Source organism: Pongo pygmaeus, chromosome 13 (genome assembly GCF_028885625.2).
Source record: "Pongo pygmaeus isolate AG05252 chromosome 13, NHGRI_mPonPyg2-v2.0_pri, whole genome shotgun sequence".
NCBI classification, from domain to species: domain Eukaryota; kingdom Metazoa; phylum Chordata; class Mammalia; order Primates; family Hominidae; genus Pongo; species Pongo pygmaeus.
Window position 1 is genome coordinate 39982926 of NC_072386.2, and position 20950 is coordinate 40003875.

Sequence of the window (20950 nt, forward strand, 5' to 3'; positions counted from 1 at the left end):
CTTAGAAATAAGAAAAAAGAATGTGATCAGTTCTCTCATGGAGGATAATGATAAAAGCAGTACGCTTTAATTTTGACAAATTGCTTTTCTTGGATGTAAAAAAGAGTTACACTGGACAAAGATGCCAGTTTTACAAATAAAACTTTAAACCTTGAGAGCATTAATTTTAGGTGTGAAAGAAATGCACAAAAAAATGACAAGACTACTGGGAAACTTTCATTTAAATGATGTCACTCAGTACTACATGCATTCCTATCTAAAAGGAAGATACAAGAAGGGAGTAATTTCCCATCCCTTACGGGTGGAAACAAGGCAGAAGTGTTTCATTTTCTAAAATTGTTCTCTAATCAAATACATTTGGGAAACAAACCAAACTTCTACCTCTTAAGAGTCTTTAAAAGGCTAACAGGCACTGGTCTCTCCAAGAGGGCAATATAATATCCTATTTCTAAATTCACTTGTCCATCCTGTTCTCATGGTCTATTTATCAGGCTGAAATAGTGGTCCGTGAAACAAAGTTTGGGGAACATGCTGGTTATATCATTTCCTATGTAATAATGTCACAGACCTTTCACCAGTCCACAATGTGTTGGCATTAATCCTATTGTTTGCAAATTTCATTTTCAAATTTAAATCTAAATGTACTCTTATTATCTTGTAATCTGAACAACTTTCAACATGGACGTTACCTTTAAAAAGTCAAGCTCAAATAACTCTTCCAGAAAGCCTCCAATGTGGAATGGGAAGTCCATTTACGAATTTATTACCAACTCCCTTTCTCTTGCTCTGGCTCCCAATAAAACTAAAAGCCTCAAAGTTAAACACAACTGTATGCCAATCCTGTTTTATTAGATTATAAGCTTCCTTTAAGCTTTTTATAGAGGCTAACACATTTTGGATTTCAAAAAGGAGTCAATCCTTAAATCAAAATGTAGAGTATGTGTACATCTACTGCCCTTGCAGGAACCTATTTGTCTATAAGAGTTCAGAAGAATCATATTATTTGTCATTACATAACTTTAGACAAAATTTCATACATCTTACTAGTGTGAGATTTAAAATTTTTATTTTAATTCAATTTTTCTATTTTCCCTTTCTGTGAACCAATTGACAATATTTTCCTCTAAACCCAGTGCTCACTCTACTTGCTGTTTATACTTTATGGTTTATTGCTAACTGTAAATTCAGCCTCCAAAGAGGTCTTTCAAAAATTATTTTTTAAATACATAAGGCTCAGTCGTAATTAAGGTAATTTTATAACAGAAAATATGATAAAATAGTTAATAATTGAAACAAATTTAGAGGAACACTAAGAAAAAGTCAGAACTACAAAACAAAACATTTTGTAAAATACACTTATGTTTTCAAATAAATGCAACAATTTAAAGTAACTGTCAATTTAAAAAAATTTAAGTAGCTGTCCCTTCCTGCTTTACAAATAGTTCTTGGTTTATGGAACAGATTCAATATGTATTCAAATAATGAATGCACTAACAACTTTGGTTTTAAAAATAACCTCTCTTACCAAGTTTATACTATTCATTTATTTAGCAAACATTTTTCATAGATTGTACACAAAACAATTCTCCTTAGTCTAGAATGTATTACCAAAATATTTTGTTTATAAAAATGGCTAAGAGTGGAATTTTCAAGTTAACTGGCTATTTTGGTTAATTGAGAGTCATTACTTATATCACGCTAATTCTTAAACATCATAAATTATAGTTAACCCGAAAGTCAGATGGAACACAATTTAATCTTCAGTGATTCAAGAAAGCTCTTCAAAATCTTACAGTACCACATGAACATCAATTCTCAGCATGTAGCTCTAGCATGGTTAGAGTTAGGACTGAAACTGTACTTAAAATACAACATGCCTTGGAAAGCACTTTAAAAATTCACATGGTCTGCTTATTTGTTTGCCATATTTTTTTAAGTGCAAAATGTTTTAAAAACACTAAGAACAAGAGACTCAAACCTTCTACTTTGAAGTCCAGATTAAATGCATATTTATTTCATACAAGGAGTTTATAGTTAATTATATTATCTTTATATGCATTCTGGAAGGGGCTATGTCACCCTTAGAAATCTCTGAGGGAGACATACAGACAGGCATAGCTGCTCTTTTACTAATAGGATTTTAGAGTTGGATAGAAGTGGCAATCTGACTGACCACAGCAAAGATCTTCTTGCACCCTATCAAATACATCTGAAACAACAAACCAACATTATGCTGCTGTGGGTTTCATGTCAGATGGTATTTGCCAGGGATTACAAAGTCCAGAGAGCCTGCATGATTTCTTTTTCTCTCTTGGATAAAGAAGGAGAAATGATACTCCTGGGCATATCACCGCAGAGTTACACATGCTTGAACTCTTCAGCATAAAGAGAAAAATGGACAGGTGAAGATTTCATACTGAGTGAAATTTCTTGGCATAGAAATTTAACGGGGATATCTGACAAAGTTTGCCTCGGTCTATAGGTAGTCTTAAGGCAGATCTTCCTAGTCATTCTAGCTGTTCCTGTTGCAAAGAGTGATTTCCATTACTGGAGGGATCTCCCCTGATTTCACACAGATTTTTAGCTTCTCTGACATATAAATACCTACAGAAGTTTACCTTTAGGAACTGGTATGCAACTATCACAATCTTAAATTTATTACTCACACTTACAAATTGTGGCTTCCTTTAGAGGTGACATATAAATGATATAAATGATGACTGCAGATGCTTGAGAACTATCTTAGAAAAACAGCAAAGCTTAAATGATTGCAAAACATAAAAATAACTTATTACATCAGCATTAATGGGAATATACTCTTAATATAAAATTGAAATTCTTTTGTATTGAAAGAAAAAAATGGAAATAAGGATAACTTTTAAGTATAAAGGATAAAATTAACAATTTGGCCATTTTTATTCTTGTTTTCTGTTTGAAGACTATGACCAAAAAGATACTTCTTGTAAGATAAAATGTGACTTTTATCTAGAGTCATATTGAAAGTTAAGAATATAAAATTTTATGAATTATATCTGCTCTTAAAATATGACTTAATGAGACCTTAGTAAGATAGGATAATGTAGTTTATTATAAAATTAAAGGTGCAACATTTGGTATATGCATTTATTTACATACATATATATACATACAAGCACACACACAAATCTGAGTGGTTAGCATCCACTCTACTATCTTGTAGTTAAAGACTGAACTTGTTAAAATAATCAAGAATGCTATCAGAAAGAACAATGTATTTATAATTTAAATTTGGCACTGAATTTTGAGTCACATCTCCTAAATGGTTGTTTCTATTTCTGCTGCATATCATAATAGAAAAAAAGAACTTTTGGAGTTCTACTAAAAATGGACAGAGAAGGCTGTGCCTGCTGCTTTCAAACTCTGTTGAAGGCTATAGCTTTTTTCTCTTTAATTTTGAACCTTACTCTAGAAGTTGTAAGACAGAATGAAGAAAAAAGCTTCAAAGAGTGCTTCCATAACACTTAAAGCAAACGGGTGATCTGTTCTATTTATAAAGTCCTTGGGGTTGGGGAGATGCTTGGTAAGTTACTTCAGGATTTAGTAAAATGAACTGCCAGCAAGTTCTTTAGGGCTATGGTAAGTTACGTAAGATAGAAGAGAAATTTAAGTTAGCCATAGACTTTCCTTCAAACCCAGAAGCACCTCTAGGCTGTGATTAGGCTTCTTGTCTGGTTCCTGTGTGACACTATAATTCTCGTCCCCAAAACTTGCCTAGATAGAGCTAACCCTTTGTCACTGGTTCCTCAGCAGCTGGGAGTTTCTTCCCCTCCCTCATTTTCCACTCCTATCAAATCACTTTTCCCTAACTGATGACCAATATTCTCATAGATCAGAGACTACTGCTGTGCCTTCACCTTTAAGATAATGCTTTGGGCAATGATACCAGCACAAAAAGGAATTGAAATCCCTAAGCTCCCTTGGACATCAGTTTGGACCCCTATGAATTGTTTGGACATTGGTCTTACACAAAGCTTGACACATTACTACTTTATCCCACCTTCTCCAACCCCCTGCAAGACTTTTTGAAGTCCCAGTTGTCTTCTCACAAAGCCAGCACACATAATGACAAATACATCTTAATACTGGTATTTGGACTACCCTAATATGACTGACTTCGTTCTCAAATGCCAGGAACTGTGTAGTATATATACTTTAAGGGGATATGTCCATTCCTTGTATGCTCCTTCATGACTAGGTGAGATATGCATGCTAGAGATAATGCTTTAAGAGTCTACAGTCCACTGTAACAAGGAGTCCCTTTTTATGTAGACATCAAAGAAATAATTTGGGGGCTCAATAGGACTAGGTGTGAATACCAATGTTTATCACATGGATACAAACTCCGAGTTCAGGAAAAGAAAGCTTAACTGATATAAAAGCTATTTAGCAGGTAGACCCTTGTTATTAACTAAAAATGCTTGTGTTCCCCCAAAATGTGTATGTTGAAATCCTAAACTACAATGTGATGGTATTAAGGGATAAGGGCTTCTGGAGGTAATTAGGTCATGAGGATGGAAGCATCCTGAATGGGATTAGTACCCTTATAAAAAGAGACAGGAGAGCTTACTTGCTCCCTTGCTCTGTCTGCCATGTGAGAATACAATGAGAAGACCATGATCTACAAAACAGGAAGAATGCTCCTATGGCTAATGCCTGATCTTGGACTTCTCAGACCCCAGAAATGTGAAAAATAAATGTTTCCCAGTCTATGGTATTCTGTGATAACAGCCTGAAATGACTAAGAAAACACTTAATAGTACAAGTAGGAAAAATAAAGGGATGGGGAAGGATCCAAAAGAGAACTGAATTATTCAGTCTCTTGTTCATCACTGTGTCACTCAATGTTGATTTAAATATGTTGCTCCAGAATCTGGATAAATGTGGATAGTGAATTCTACCTCCTCAATGAAAGCACTCGACAAATACAGTTATGCATCACTTAGAAATAGGGATGCATTTTGAGAAATACATTGTTAGGCAATTTTGTTGTTGTCCAAACCTAGATGGTATAGCCTGTTACACACCTAGGCAATATGCTATGGCCTATTGCTCCTAGGCTAGAAACCTGTTACTGCATGTTACTGTACTACATGTTGTAGGCAAATGTAATACAATCATAAATATTAGTATATCTAAACATAGGAAAGGCGTAGTAAAAATATGGTATAGAAGACTTTATAAAATGGTACCCCTGAATAGGACACTTACCATGAATGGAGCCTGTGGGACTGGAAGTTGCTCTGGGAGAGTCAGTGAGTGAGTGGTGAGTAAATGTGAAGGCCTAGGACATTACTGTACACTAATGTAGATTTTATAAACACTGTATACTTAGGCTTCATTAAATGTATTAAAAAACCTTTTTCTTCAATAATAAATTAAACTTAGCTTACTGTAACTTTACTTCGTAAGCTTTAATTTTTGACTCTTGTAAGAACACTTAGCTTAAAACATAAACATATTGTACAGCTGTATAAAAACATTTTTATATCCTTATTCTGTAAGGATATAAATAATTTTGTATTTTTTTATTTTTAAACGTTTTAATTAAAGAACAAGACACAAACACACACATTACCCTGGGCCTACATAGGGTCAGGGTCATCACTATCCCTGTCTTCCACCTCCACATCTTGTCCCACTGGAAGGTCTTCAGGGACAATAACACAAACGGAGCTGTCACCTCCTATGTTAACAATGCCTTCTTCTGGAATACCTCCTGAAGGACCTGCCTTAGGCTGTTTTACAGTTAAGTTTTTTTTTTTTTTAATAAGTAGAAGGGTACACTCTAAATTAATGATAAAATGCATGGCATAGTAGACTGGGCACAGTGGCTCACATCTGTAATCCCAGCACTTTGGGAGGCTGAGGCAGGCAGATCACCTGAGCTCAGGAGTTGGAGACCACCTGGGCAACATGGCAAAACCCAATCTCTGCAAAAGATAAAAAAAAAAATTAGCTGGGCATGGTGGCACGCTCCTGTAGTCCCAGCTACTCAGGAGGCTGAGACAGAACTGCTTGAGTCCGGCAGGCGGAGGTTTTGGTGAGCCAAGATTGCGCCATTGCACTCCAGCCTGGGAGACAGAGTAAGACTCTGTGAGCAAAAAAAAAAAAAAAAAGTATGGTATAGTAAATACATAAACTAGTAACAGACATTTATTATCATTATTGAGTATTATGTGCGGTACATAATTGTATACGCTATACTTTTCTATGGGTGGCAGCACAGCAGGTTTGTTTACACCAGCATTACCACAAACAAGAGTAATGTGTTGTGCTACAACCTTAGGATGGTTACAGTGTCACTTGTGGATAAGAATTTTTCAGCTCCATTATATCCTTAGCAAACTAACCAATGTCCAAACAATTCACAGGGGTCCAAACTGATGTCCAAGGGAGCTTAGGGAATTCAATTCCTTTTTGTGCTGGTATCATTGCCCAAAGCATTATCTTAAAGGTGAAGGCACAGCAGTAGTCTCTGATCTATGAGAATATTGGTCATCAGTTAGGGAAAAGTGACTTGATAGGAGTGGAAAATGAGGGAGGGGAAGAAACTCCCAGCTGCTGAGGAAAACCAAATACTGCCTATTCTCACTTATAAGTGGGAGCTAAATGATGAGACAATATGGGCACAAAGAAGGGGAACAACAGACCCCGGGGCCTATTTGAGGGTAGAGGGTGGGAGGAGGGACAGGATCAGAAAAAAATAACTATTGGGTACTAGGCTTAGTACCTGGTTGATGAAATAATCTATACAACAAACCCCCACGACATGAGTTTACCTATATAACAACCTGCACATGTAGTCCTGAACCTAAAATAAAAGTTAATTAAAAAAAAATTTTCAGCTTCATTATCATCTTATGGGGACACCATTGTATAGTGTGGTCTGTCATTGGCCAAAATGTCCTCATGCAGTGATGACTGTATTTACTCTATAGTAGGCAATGGGTTAGGCATCTTCTGGGGAGACTAGTAGCAAATCTAGCAAAAAGATATGCTTTTAAAATAAATTAAAAATAATTAAACATAAGAAATCACTAGCATACTAAGTTTGAGTTATTTTCCATGTATTTTCCCCAGGCCTCAAACGGTTATTATCCTTTTTAAGGGTGACAAAACACTTTTACAAGGGACAATGCATTTTGGCATGCATTATTTTATCATTCCAAATCTGTCAGGTGGTATTTTTTCTATCTTACAGTTGAAGATATTGAATTAAAGAGGCTTTAGTTACTTGCCTTGAGCTAACTTCTTCTCATGCTAGCGTGAGACAGAACGCAACCCCAGGTCTTCTGACTATAAGCCATTGTAAGTTTACTGTGTGGAGAGAGTTCTGGTCAATATAAGGAGAAACTGAATGAATCTCAGGCACGTGATGCTGAACATGGATTTCTTCAGCAGTTACTGAGTTTCCTATTATTCCACAAGGCAGAGCTCATGCTCTGGAAGAGTGGTTGGCTTAGATTTTTACAATGCAAACATTTTAAGTATGGAGTTTTGATTTTATTAACCATTGTGCTTCACGTATCTTGTTCTATTTTCTGCAGCCAAGGAAAAATCTAGTTCTAAATCTAGATGAAAAATGTTCTTGCTAATATCCCTCGAAAGTTAAAAAAACAGAATGAGGTGACATAGGATGGGCTTTTCAAGGTGCAAGAATAGGAGTCATTTTAATGCTTCTCTGGGTAATCCATATTTTTAGGGCACAATTTACTGACTTTTTGTTTTCCCTTAGCATGGTATAGGAGGTAAAAGATTACTCACTGTGCTCTCAAGGAAGTTGTCTATCTAGAAGGCAAAACTGTTCCATACTATATTTGACTACACTAATTTGGCTCTTATATTAATAAGAGCTTCCCAATGTTTTGGAAATCATAATTTAAATGAATATTACCTGTGTCCCGACATATATTGACTATAAATCCTACTTTAGATTTTTTAAAAATTGTTTTATGTTATAGAAATGATAAATATTTTATCATTTGAATCATTTTTAAGTCACTTATTCAGTGGCATTAATTACATTCATGTTGTTGTGTAACCATCACCACCTCTATCTCTAGGATTTTTTCATCTTTCCAAACTGAAATTCCACGTATATTAAACAATAACTCCCCATTCCCCTCGTTCCACCAGCCCTTGACAACCACCATTCTACTTTCTGTCTCTACAAACTTAACTAATCTCAAATAAGTGGAATCAGGGTATTTGTCCTTTTGTGTCTGACTTATTTCACTTAGCATAATGTCTTCAATGCTCATCCATATTGTAGCATGTTTCAGTACTTCATGCCTTTTTAAGGCTGAATAATAAACTGTACGCATAAACCACATTTTGTTTATCCATTCATTCATCGGTGGGCATTTGGATCATTTCCATCATTTGGCTATTGTCAACAATGCTGTTATGAGCACTGGTGTACAAATATCTGTCTGAGTTCCTGCTTTCAATTCTTTTGGAGATATACCCCAAGGCAGAATTACTGGATAATATGGTTAACTCTATGCTTAATGTGTGGAGGAACTGCCATAGCATTTTCCACAATAACAGCACCCTTTTACATTATCATTAGCAACATACAAGTGTACAATTTTCTCTGCATCCTAACACTTATTAATTTCCTACTTTAGAGTTTAAGCTTTTTAAAGACATGAATTGTCCTATTTGTTTCCCATGCTGACTAGCACTTTTACATACTATCAGCACTCGATAAAAGTTTGTTGAATAAATAGTACTGCTAACTTCAAATATATACAGCAATTGAATTAGCTGTTAATAAAGAACTTCCAGGCAGAAATCTTTTTATATTTGGTTGAGAGTTAATTTTAGAATACTGGTTATAAACTTCTTTGTTTTCTTATAGCACAAGAATATATATTAGAAGAGACAAAACTACACAAAGAAAACAATAAAATGAGAAAGAAAGAAAAAGGAGTTACAAGAAAAAACTGATATTGTAGATTCAAATAAATTTAATTATTTTATTAAAAGGATCCTTTTAACTGTAATCACATTCTAGTGATACGAAAGTAGGCTTACTTTGTTAAATTAAAAAAAAAAACAGCAAGGCTGTGAGTAGAGAATTTTAAACTCTTCTTACTTCATCTAAATGTGAGGATTAATTCTGTATGGGTTACTGAGTGTGCAGGCTTACATGGATGAGACAGAGTGAGTGTGTGAGTATGTCAGTTTCTGAATGCATTTGTTGTAAGTGTAACACAGGAAATAACCACAGAGTAAATGGCTTCAGAGTTGCAAGGAGAAACTTTCAGTTAACCTTCAGGCCAGTAGTATATTCTATTTACAAAAGCCAGGGAGATTTATAAAACCCTTCCCACTGCCACACTGCAAGGCATTCTACAGAAGGTAAGCATATTTTGCAGAGAGGACACTGGGGAAAGTTAGCCATTTTAAATTTCAGCATTTGCAAGATCTGAAGCAACTAATAGGAACAGAGATTTTTAAAGGTAAAGAAAAGCCACTGATCAAAGTCTGTACTTTGAATTCTCAAAAACTGAAGGCAAAAAGACAGAATTTTTTATATAGTTCCAATAGAAGAAAATGATCTATACAAAGTGGACTAAAATGGACAAAATGAAACCTAAAAAAGGATTAGCAAATAACAAAGAATAAAGCAACACACCATAAATCAAGGACACATTTTCTAGCCATTCATGTCTAAGGGTATTTATAGAAATCTTAGTAAAGACCCACACTCTGGTTATAACTATGTATTATTTGTTTTATACATATATACATATTTTAATATATCTACCCATAATTCTACTCAAGTTAACTACCTAGTAAATTTCATAGTTTCTACATTTTAACTATTTATTGTCCTCCATCCCCAGAAGTGTAAATTCTATAAGAGTAGTGAATTTTTATCTCTTTTATTCACTGCCATATTCTCCAAACCTGAAATAATACCTGGCATGTAGAAGGTACTCATATATATATTTTTTAATGATTCCAGAGCACAGGCTCAGCTTAATTTCCACTAATTATTTTCATTGCCTTTATAAAGTCACAAGTACAAAGGACTGTTTTAGGTATCATAAAGGCCTAAAAATGACCTTTATTATAATTTTAATTTGGGGGATCAGCATGGGCAGAACAGATAAACACTGTCTTTTAGTGGGAAAAGTTTAAAAAACTGACTCCTTGTTTGGATATGTGAACAGGTAAGACCAATTAGAATATAAAGGTAGGACATCTCCTTATGTGCCAACTGAAAAGAAACTACTGAGTTTGAAATAAAAATATTTATATCATTTACTCATATTTACAGCCACTAGACAGAATTCAAGTTCAATTGCATTTAAAGAAATGTCTGCTATTGGTGGGGGGCACAACACATGTGAAATAAGCAATTTATTAAATTTACTTTTAAATGCATTCTTTTTTTTCTTTTTGTAATATTTTCCATTATCAAGGAGTTAACTGTTTTAAGTGTAGATAAAATTCACATAGCAAAACTCACCATTTTAAAGTATATAAATCATTGGTTTTTAGTACATTCGCAAAATTGTGTAGCCATCACTAGTAATTCCAGAGCGTTTTCATCATCCTCAGAGAAATTCTATCCGTAAGCAGTCACTCTCTATAACCCCCCAGCCTCTGGCAACCACAAACATACTGTCTATAAATTTGCCTATTTTTACATTTTGTATGAATCGAATCATAAACTATGTAACATTTTATGCCTGGCTTTACTTCTTTTGTTTAACTAAAACTGCCTTACCTCTTTTGTTCCCTAAACCTCCAAAGATATCATTATCTTTCTCTCCTCATGTAGTATATTAAACTCACCCATCTTTTGGTTTCCACCCAGACCCCTTTCATCTAATCTCATTACTGCTATCTATTCACTCATTATAATGTAGATCACAATCTGTCTCCAGCCTTTCTAATACTATGGCCAGGCCACATCCAGACTCTCACTGCCCCTTACCCAGAACACCTTTTTGCTCCCAGTCTCCTCTCTCCAACCATCCTACAATGTTGGTCTTAAGCATCTTTCTAAAGCACAACTCTGATTATATCCCGACCCTGCTCAAAAGCTTTTATAATTTGGTCCCAGCCTACTTTTCCTATTTCTATCTTTTCTCCCACTCCCTAAACTATAGACAAACTAATTGTGGTGGTTTCTCCTATCTTACTTTAATTATCAATTTTCTTGTTTGTCTCTGCCATAAATTATAAGTTTTAAAAAATATATCAATGTGAAAAGAGAGATTTATACAAATAAAAATGTTCAAAGAAATTAAAGGCAGCTATGCCATAGAAAGATAAAAGTAGACTTAGTAAGATTTTTTCAGTGTGGTTCTTATTACTAGAAATCTCTGGGGACAAAGACAAGGTGCAGATAAATGTCAAATACAAAAAATTACCAATAGCATCACAACTACCTGAAATAATGGCATATATCTGGGTTCCATATCAAATATACACAAGTTAAAATTTTAGACCTTTTAGTTCTTATGCACTTGTAGCTAACAACAGCAGTAGGTATCATATTATTATTAGTTCCACATTACCACATGGAAGAATAGCTTTTTATTTTGTGGTGAATATTTTATCAATATGACATTCTATCAAACAAAAGCAGAAAAAAAATTATCTTTTTTACCAGAAAGCAATTCTGTGGCCCAGTCAAACAAAAGAAAATCACAGGGCCAGATTCACCCTGATAATCTCAGGGTTTGATCACATACAGCACCCAACACACAGAGAGGACATAAAAGAGAGGTTTTCCAATAATTTTATCAAAATATTTGAATAAAAAAATCAATATTGGACTAATTAGTAATTTTTAGAAAATGTCTTCAGTTATTCCACAATGTGAAGATGATGTAAGCTCATATCCAATGAGCAATAAGCCATAAACTAAACAAAAATGTATGAATGAACATATTTACGCTTTTGCCCATACAATCCTGTGAGTGTAACTCAGACTCTTAAAAAAAACTAGTGGGCAAAGAAAACCTTTTCTAAAATTCAGGACAAATATAATTGCTCGGATTGAGAGAGAAAAAAAGTAGGATTAAAAAAAAGATGTTTTCTATTTTATAGATTTTTCTCTTGGGTGTAATTATAAAGCGACATTCAAGTGCAACCAATGAAGTACCTATTTTTTCTCTCACAAAATTCAAAGACATCAGCAAAACCACCTATGTCAGTAATAAAAATAAAAAGTCTTTGACTTTTTAAATGTTATCATACTGTCACAGTGGAATAAAATTAGCTTGAAAAATGATCTAAAGGCACATGATGCAGTTCATTATGTATAACAGCAACAGCAGCGGTTTCCCAGTGTTCATAAAGGCTGCTCCATTAAATTTACCTCCAGTCAATAATTAGGAGTCCACAAATAAACCTGGGCAATTAAATCAATACTGCCTGGCAATTATATTCCAGAGTCCAGGCTCAGTGGCACAAAAAGGCACTATATCAAGCTGCAGTATTAAGCAGTCTGATGCCATTTTCAACAGAATTTTTTTATACTTACTGGACAGAATAAGCATACATTCAGCTAATGTAGAATGTATGTATATACCTCTCCATGTGTTAACCAAAAAAACTCAGGTCCAGTGTCATTACAGTTTTAGTAAAATTTAACAAAGCTTTACACATACACGTTTATTATTTTTATAGTCATAATTATGATAAAATTTCTAATTCAAATAAATACAGGTCATAATTACAAAGTGAACATTTTAAAAATTCATTAAAAAGTTTATTTTTATCATTTTCAATTTGAAAAGAAAAACCTCATTACAATCATTATTGAATTCTTTGATGTGCCAGCCACTGAGCTAGGTTCTGGGAGTACCACATGATTAAGAAATGGCCTCTGTTCTCAAAAGCAAGTAGTCAGTGTAAAAGGCTTTGTCTAGCACCTGCACATCTACACTTAAACAACTTTAAGCAAATGATTTTTAATCACCTATTGTTATTAAAGTGATTCCAGACAATGTTTCAAAAATATATCAAACTGACACTAACATGAATAGTTTATATACTATTTACTTATTCTCGACTTTACTAAAAGCACGGAAACTGATACTTGTTAATGTAAGTGTAAAATAATTGCATTTAATATCAGTTTCTATTTTTAATCTTTACACAGAAACATTTACAATGACTTTCCAAAAATCACAGGACAATTTTTGGGGTATTTTGACAAATATGTTTTGGCTTTTATTTATTCCAGTCCATGTAAAAAATAAACAATTAGGTTGAGCCAAAGGAACTATAATGAAAAAGTTTTAGAATACATTACATGCTGTCAGTGATGTCAAAACAAAAGCTGGCTATGACTAGAAAAGCAGGGCTCTCACCTGCCAATAAACTGCTCTTGATCACTTACAAGAGGGGCGCATCCCAGCAGACTATATGTGTATTAAAAAAATACTTGAAAGGGAAGAAAAAGTATCACACAGGTCACAGCAGCAGTCTCAATAGACCCCTCAGGGATTTCAACTCGTCTTGGCCTTGTCATCCTCTACGCAGCTTTCCACTCGGCCCAGAAAATGTCGATAGGAAAATGTTTGAGGGGCCTCTGGTGGAAATTTTCTCATTCTTTCTGCATTGACAGGATGCCAAATCAATATTTACTTCCCACTAACAAGCTGCTCGAGGTCTCAGTAGAAAATATTGTAGAGAATGCGGGAAGACACAGTAATAAACAGCTGTCTGGCTGTGAGGAAAACATGAATTGACTGGAAACAGGTCCATAGTAAAAGGTCACTGAAACCCATGAACTCCTCAGGTGTCCATATCAACTACTAACTTTGAAGACACATAATAAAGAATCTCTTTTCCTAAGAGGTCTGAGAGAATGGATCCTTTTCAGTCTAGCAAGCACAGAGGTTGACTCAATAATTTAATTAATGCATTTGCTAAGACCCATGTTGGCTCTATCCCAAGGCATTTGTTTCATTTGTTAAGTCCAAAAGTACAAATAGAGGGTTAACTTTCCTTTCTACCTATTGGAATACTTCTTTACCTAACAGAAGTAAACAATGGGGAAGTGTTTACAAAAAGTTAGACATCTGGTGAAAATGTAAGGCTTGGAATTCTTATTTGGAAGCTTAATATATGAAACAGAAAAATGAAATACCTGTCCTTCAAGAAGTTTCTGAATGTACAACATCCATTCCTTGTCATTTTCAGCATCAATTTTTGTTTTTTCAATTTCCTAAAGAAAAAAAATAAAAATACTGGTGTTAACGAAATTTATATGAACTTGTTTATACTATCAGATACTGAATAAATCTGGAGTAATATCAATAGAATTAGATTCAACAAAGAACAGTCTGTCATCTCAAAGTAGAAATATTTAAATCCATGCTCTTTAAAATTTAATTTATAGATACATACTACGGAAGATATAGCTATATTTATATATTTCACAGTAATTCAGAAATATTTAATTTCTACCTTCACAGTGGAGCTCAAAGTAGGGGCTAATATGGGGGTGAAAGCAATTAAAGTGAAAAATAAGATGGAGTTATTTAAAGGAATCATTTACAGGTGACTCTCATGAGATAACACAAAACCTAATATTCCAAAATCTGATTTGTCAGCAGATAACTAAGGAGTAATTGTTCATTACAAACAGAATAGAACATGGCATGACTCTGGTATATTTAAATGCTTGTTGATTCAAACTATCCAATAATCTACTGATAGGCCAGCGACACTCCAACTTAAAGTGCTATAGGTCACAAAGTATTTTCAACCCATCAATTATCATGACAGAATATTTCTGGAATTGAAATGTATTCACATGTACAGTTGATGATTCACTTGAAATTGTAATTCAGTTTACGAAAAAAAAACCTGACTTTCCAAGAAGGGAAGGGCGTGAGAAACTATTATTTGTTGAAATTTACTGTATGGCAGGCATCATGCTAGGCACTTCAGATAGGCTATCACAGTTTCTGATGTGAATTTACTACAGTTCGATATAGTGTAAAGAACATAAATCAGGTGATCTGGGCTCTGTTTGGGCAAATCCTTGGACCTCTGGAAGATGACAGGATCAGTCTAAATAAGCTCTGGTCTCTAATGAAATCTAGTAAATATATCAAAATGTACCTATGCCTCTTAGAACAATATGTTTATATCTCTTATTCTTTCAGGAGGGACTTTATTTAAGATTGTGTGACATGCATATTACAGTGCTGTGTACTCTGTCTTCAGACTCCACCTGCCCAGAGGCAGAGGTGCCATTTATTCACAGACATGCACCGTCTAGTCTTTGGGGCTATCAAGAGAGATCTTTTTCTAATTCACATATTAAAAGAGGACAACTTTTCTGATTTGCTCATTCAAAGAGGGGTTTTTTTGCTAATTTGTTAGCCCAGAGAGTGCATCATTTTAGAGACTACTTGGTCTCAAAAAACATGGTGGCTCTTGTTCCAGAATACGTACATGTGTTAGCATCAGTGCACGTGTGTATGTGTAAACACATACATGCACACAGGCATACTCACATGAGACACTGTGCTAAATCTGTGTGTTTTAAAATTTCTAGGCAACAGTAGAGGCCTTACCCTTAAATTTTTGTTAGGTTTCTCATCAATCAACATATTTTAATTAAATGCCTATAATAAGGCTTAGTTAACACCCTTGCCAGAAGTAATATTACTCCCATGTGTCTTACATTTGGTACTATATGTGATATTGTTCTTATACTTCAAAGTTTAGAATTTGATAGAAAGTCGCAGACGTTTTGGCATAGCTGCTGAAAACAGAAACTGGGAATTCACCCACTGGATGAAAATAATACCTGTAGGATTCCTTTTAACTATTATCTAAGGATTCTTGGTAGTTCAAAAATCTTTACATATTGTAGATTTGCTCTATTCCAGAAGATCTTTCAGAAGCTGATGAGGGGGCCAGAGGATGATCTCATACAGACACCCAAGTCTATTACTGAACAAATATTTGTTGAGAATCTGCTACTGCCATCATCTTTTAGCATTCCAAAGGATAAAAATCTAATATTCATGAATTAAAGCTCAGAGCCATAGTAGGATAGGAATGAGCATCCTACACATGTTTCATAAAAGACTGCGTGGTATGAGATTCTGCTGTTTATGAGGCAGTGGCTATGTAAAAAATGCAGTGTCTTTCCCAGGAGGTGCTAAAATGCTATCAAAGACTATACCTGTATGCATATAAATTCACTCAGACAGAAGTATTTTACACAATTTTAAGCAATAAATATTTTTCAACAATATATTTTCAAAGCGCATATTGGTGAATAATAATTTTGAATTTAGCTATGAAAGCCAATAGATTTGGCACTTTTAAAAAAATCTCATAAGGAGAAAAAAACTTCAAATCAATGGAAACTCAGCTTAACTAAATCCATTTAAGCTAGCTTAATTAAGTATACTGGTTTACATGATATATAATATGATTAAATTAAAGAAAATGGAGGAGATAGGAAAGAATAAATAACAAGTAATTTGAAAGGTTATAAGTACTAGCTTATTTCTATATTATACAGTTAAATTTCTTTAAAGGCTTTTTGAGTTGGTTAATACTTGATGTATATCTTTCATTGGCACTTTAACAATCTTACCATCATTAATACTATCTTAAAGATGAAATTCTAAGAGGTATAAAACAAAACAAAATATGTACTTAAGTCCAATGTGTAATAAACCCTTTACTAATAAATATTTAAATGATCTTACCACTTGATCTTCTGTGTCTAATATTTCCTCTAAATCTGACCGTGAAATGTTCAGGATAGAAGCTGCCAAGGTCTGGGCTTTATGGGTTGAGGTTTTACAGGTGTCCCTGTTTTGCTTCATTTTTTTAAGCTCTCTTATTTGTCGTCTTACCACATGGACATCATTTTGTAACTCTTTGGCCAAAGCCTGTAACATAATGGAAAGAAATTGAGCTTATATGAAAGTCATAATGAAGACAAAGCAGTAATAACATAAAAATATGAAGATACTAACAAATCTTTTTTTACTAGGATTACTCTGGTTTTAATTACTCTGGAATATAGTGGATTGCTCTTTACCTATTGTCAGCATGCAATAAAAGTTCTCTTCAATGAATACTTAACCAACTTGCTGGATTAAGCAAAGCTCCCCCATCCCTCTTTCAGATACACCAACTGGTATCTTGCTTGGTGAATGCTTACAGCAGGCAGGCTATTTTTAATCAGCACAACAACTTCTACTAGTTGACCTAACACTAAGAGTCAGGTTCTAATTATTCCTCAATGTGCATATATTATTTGTAACAGGTTAGTTGCATAATTCATTTAATGGGTACATAAACCAATGAAAGATTACTGCAGAAAGAACTGTTTCTATTTTATCGATAGTAGATTACAAATGCTTTGGAAGAAGTTGAGAAGGACAAATTGGGTCAAAGTTCAATTACATGTGGTAAATTATGTGTGGGCAAGACAACAATGAAGGATTGAAGAAAAATCATTAAAAAATCAAGAACTGCTACACAAGCCTTTAAGTTGCCTCTTTAAGAAATCAGTAAAAGCTAGCCAATACCATACCTACATGTGGGTAACAAAAAGTTACTCCTTAATTTGGTTGGACAGAGTGCTTCAGTACATGGCTTTGTGAGCTGAGAGCAAGTTAGTTAGATGTTTGGGCTGTTTCCAATCTTTTGTTAGCACAAGCAATGTTACAATAAATAATGGTGCTCAGATATTAATTTTGCATCTCCAGAATATATGGCTAGAATTGAAACTGCTGGATCAAAGGGTGTGTATAACTATAATTTTGACAGCTGTTACTTAATTCTATCCCTGTTCTCCATCCAAGATAGTACTAATATATATCTCCACAAAGAATGTATAAAAGTATCTGTTTCTCCACACAAATAGCAAAATACCGATATGTTATTTCAGAGTAGCTTGTGTTTTCACTGTATTTTAAAGTTTCATTTCTCTCATTATAAACAAAGTTGAGCATCAGCCTTAAGAAATAATTATATTTTCTTTGTCATTTTTTGGTTTTTCTTAGGGATTTATAGGAGTTCTTCACATAGTCGGGAAATTATATTTGCCTATTGTACATATTTCAATTATTTCATTATTTGTTCTTTTTCTTTTGACAGTACTGTTTGATGTCAGAGAAAAATATTTTTAATTTTGTATGTACTCAAATTAATGAATCTTTTCCTTTCTCGCTTTTGAATTTAGTGAGATACTTTAAAAAGCATTCTCCACAATGAGGTATATAAAAATACTTTCAAACCACAATTTTTTTGCTACTTTTTATTTTTCAGTTAAAATTTTTTTATCCATTTGTAATCATTTAGAAGATTATTAAATAAAATCATACTCACTTTTCCCATCACCACTTAGCAAATAGTCCATCTTTCTCCAAGTGATTTCATAAATGTTTGTCAGTGTCTGAACTTTCTATTCTGTTCCATCTCTTTTTATTAGTTAAGTTTTATATTTGAGTATATTTTAACTAATGAGGCTTTATAACACATTTTAACATTAGGTAAAGCTATCTCTCTCTTATTACCCTTCTTTATCAGATTTTTCTTGGTGTTCTTGCTTGTTTGGTTTTCCATATGAATTTCACATTCAGCTTGTGTAGATTCTCTGCCCCTTAAAAATATCTTACTGTGGTAATTTTATTTCAATCATGTTACATTTTATTTGGATCATGTTGGCATTTTGGAATGCTGAGTCTTCCCAATCAAAGAACATGGTATTCCTTTCCATTTGTTTAGGTCTTTATCTGTGTTTCAAAGGATTGTTTTAAAGTTTTCTCTTTATAGATCTAGTTTATTTCTGGGCATTTTATTTTATTTTACATATATTTTCTTATTTTTATAGGAGCTTTTCAGTTGATTACTTTTTCTAGGAATTCAAATAACTAACTGCAAAGACTGATAACTTTATCTCCTTTTTAAAATCTTTATACCTCTAATTTACTTTTCCTTTCTTATATATAATACCTCTCAGTTTGCTCATGTGTTGTCTTCCTAATTTTGTTTAGTTGTCCATCATGTTTTCTCATAGTTGACTGAACTTTAAGAGGACTAATCTGAATTTGTTGTCAGTTTCTATATATTCATTTACTTAGGGTTAATTATTTGAGCTTTATTATTTTCATTTGATTATGTCATTTTTCCACGATTCTTCATAATCCCTGTATTTTTGCATTGGTGTCTGTACATTTAAGGAAGCAGCCACTTCTTCCAGCCTTTACAGGTTTTCTTCAGCAGGAATAGTCCTTCACCAGTCAGTCCAACCTTTGGATCTGAACAGGCCAGCAGACAACATCCATGGGTAGGCAGGCAGTACTTGCTGTCAGGTTCTCTAGCTGGGCAGGGCTGCTGCCCATACTGCTAAGGTCAGGTGGGGCCACTGGTTGGGCTCTGCAGTCAGACAGGGCTGCTGGCTAGGCTCTAGAATTGCTTCCTGTTGGGCAGGATCACAGACTATGCTCATTGGCCATGTGCTGCCATGTGTTAGGCTTTGCAATTGGGCTGCAGGTAGGCTTCATAATCATCCACAGTTGGGGGACATCCAGGATAGGCTCTCTGGTCAAATATTGCTGCTGGTTGGACTCCTTGCTCAGGCAGGGCTGCACACTGGGCTGCATGATGACGCAGGGCTGCAAGATGTACTCTGCAGTTGGGTGGGGTCATTGGCTTGGTTCTCTGTCTGGACAGGACCACTGGCTTTGCTGTGTGGTTGGTCAGTGTCGTTACAGGACTCCCAGGTCAGGCTGGCTGCAAGCTGGGTTCCATGAGTAAGTGGGGCTACAGGCTGGGTTCCTTGACCAGGTGAGGCTGTTGATGTGCTCTGCACTTGAGCTCCCTGGTTGGATGGGGCTGTCAGCTGTGCCCCATAGTTGTTGGGGCTAAAAGCTGCACTCCATGGCTAGCCAAGTTCCCTGGTTGGATGGGGCTGTCAGCTGTACCCCATAGTTGTTGGGGCTAGAGGCTGCACTCCATGATCAGGTGAGGTAACTGACTATATTCTGGGGTCTGGTAGGGTCAATGGGTTGGCTCTCTGCCTAGGCATGGCCATAGGCTGTGCTTAGCAAATGGGCAGGGCTGTGGGCTGAGCTTTATAGCCAGGTGGGGTTGCTAACTAGGCTCCTTGGTCGGCGGGGTCCAGACTGTGCCCCATAGTTGGGTAGGGACTGTGGTGTGGCTCCCTGCCTGGGTGGGTATGTAAGCTGGGATCTGGGGCTGGGAAGGTTGCTGTTCAAGGTCTCAAGGTGGGCAGGGCCAGAGGCTGTGCTCTGGCAAGATTGTCAGCTTGACTCGCTGTCTAGGCAAGGACTAGACAAATTTGTTTTTGTGTATTATACACATAGCTTAAGATTCCTTCTCCTTGATTACATTTCCTTTGTATTATTTTTCTAATATCTAAAATTCAAAGTTACATTTTGGCTGAATTACAAAGGTTTTAATATTCTCACTGCTTTTTAATTTGAAACAGTTCATGAACTTACTTTGTATTTCTTCCTTAACCCTAAATCAGATAGAAGGGTTTACAATTTTTAAGTGGATAGATAAATTTTGGCCACTTATTTTGTTAAATCACAGTTATATTACACCATATTTGAGGCAGATAGCTAAAACAATTTTTCTGTTTTTGAATTTGTTAAATTTTGTGGCTTAAGATGGAAGTAGTTTCTGTGAATGTTCCACATGGCTTTGAAAAGAAAGTAGCCTTATGTTTTCTCTACTTGAATTATTGATTTCTGAGTATAGTACATACTACATACACTGCAGGACAGTAAATACACCTAAGGATTCATCAATTTCCATCCAATTTGGCTTAACATGTTTTCAGATACATAAACATTCATAATTTCTACATTTTCTTTACAAACTATCCATTCTTGTCATTCCTAATGTTTTTTGCCATTAATTT

The 20950-nt window shown here is 34.8% G+C and overlaps 1 protein-coding gene across 5 annotated transcripts in view; it reads right to left on the bottom strand.

The window, feature by feature from the left end:
• CNTLN (centlein) overlaps nt 1-20950 on the bottom strand; it is a 353870-nt gene that overhangs the window by 2887 nt on the left and 330033 nt on the right. For all 5 annotated transcript variants that reach the window (XM_054501408.2, XM_054501409.2, XM_063650530.1 and 2 more), the window contains exons 24-25: nt 16755-16940; nt 14165-14242 (exon numbers count right to left, since the gene is read on the bottom strand). In XM_054501408.2, the coding sequence (XP_054357383.1) occupies nt 14165-14242; nt 16755-16940 (264 nt within the window). The remainder of the gene's footprint in view (nt 1-14164; nt 14243-16754; nt 16941-20950) is intronic.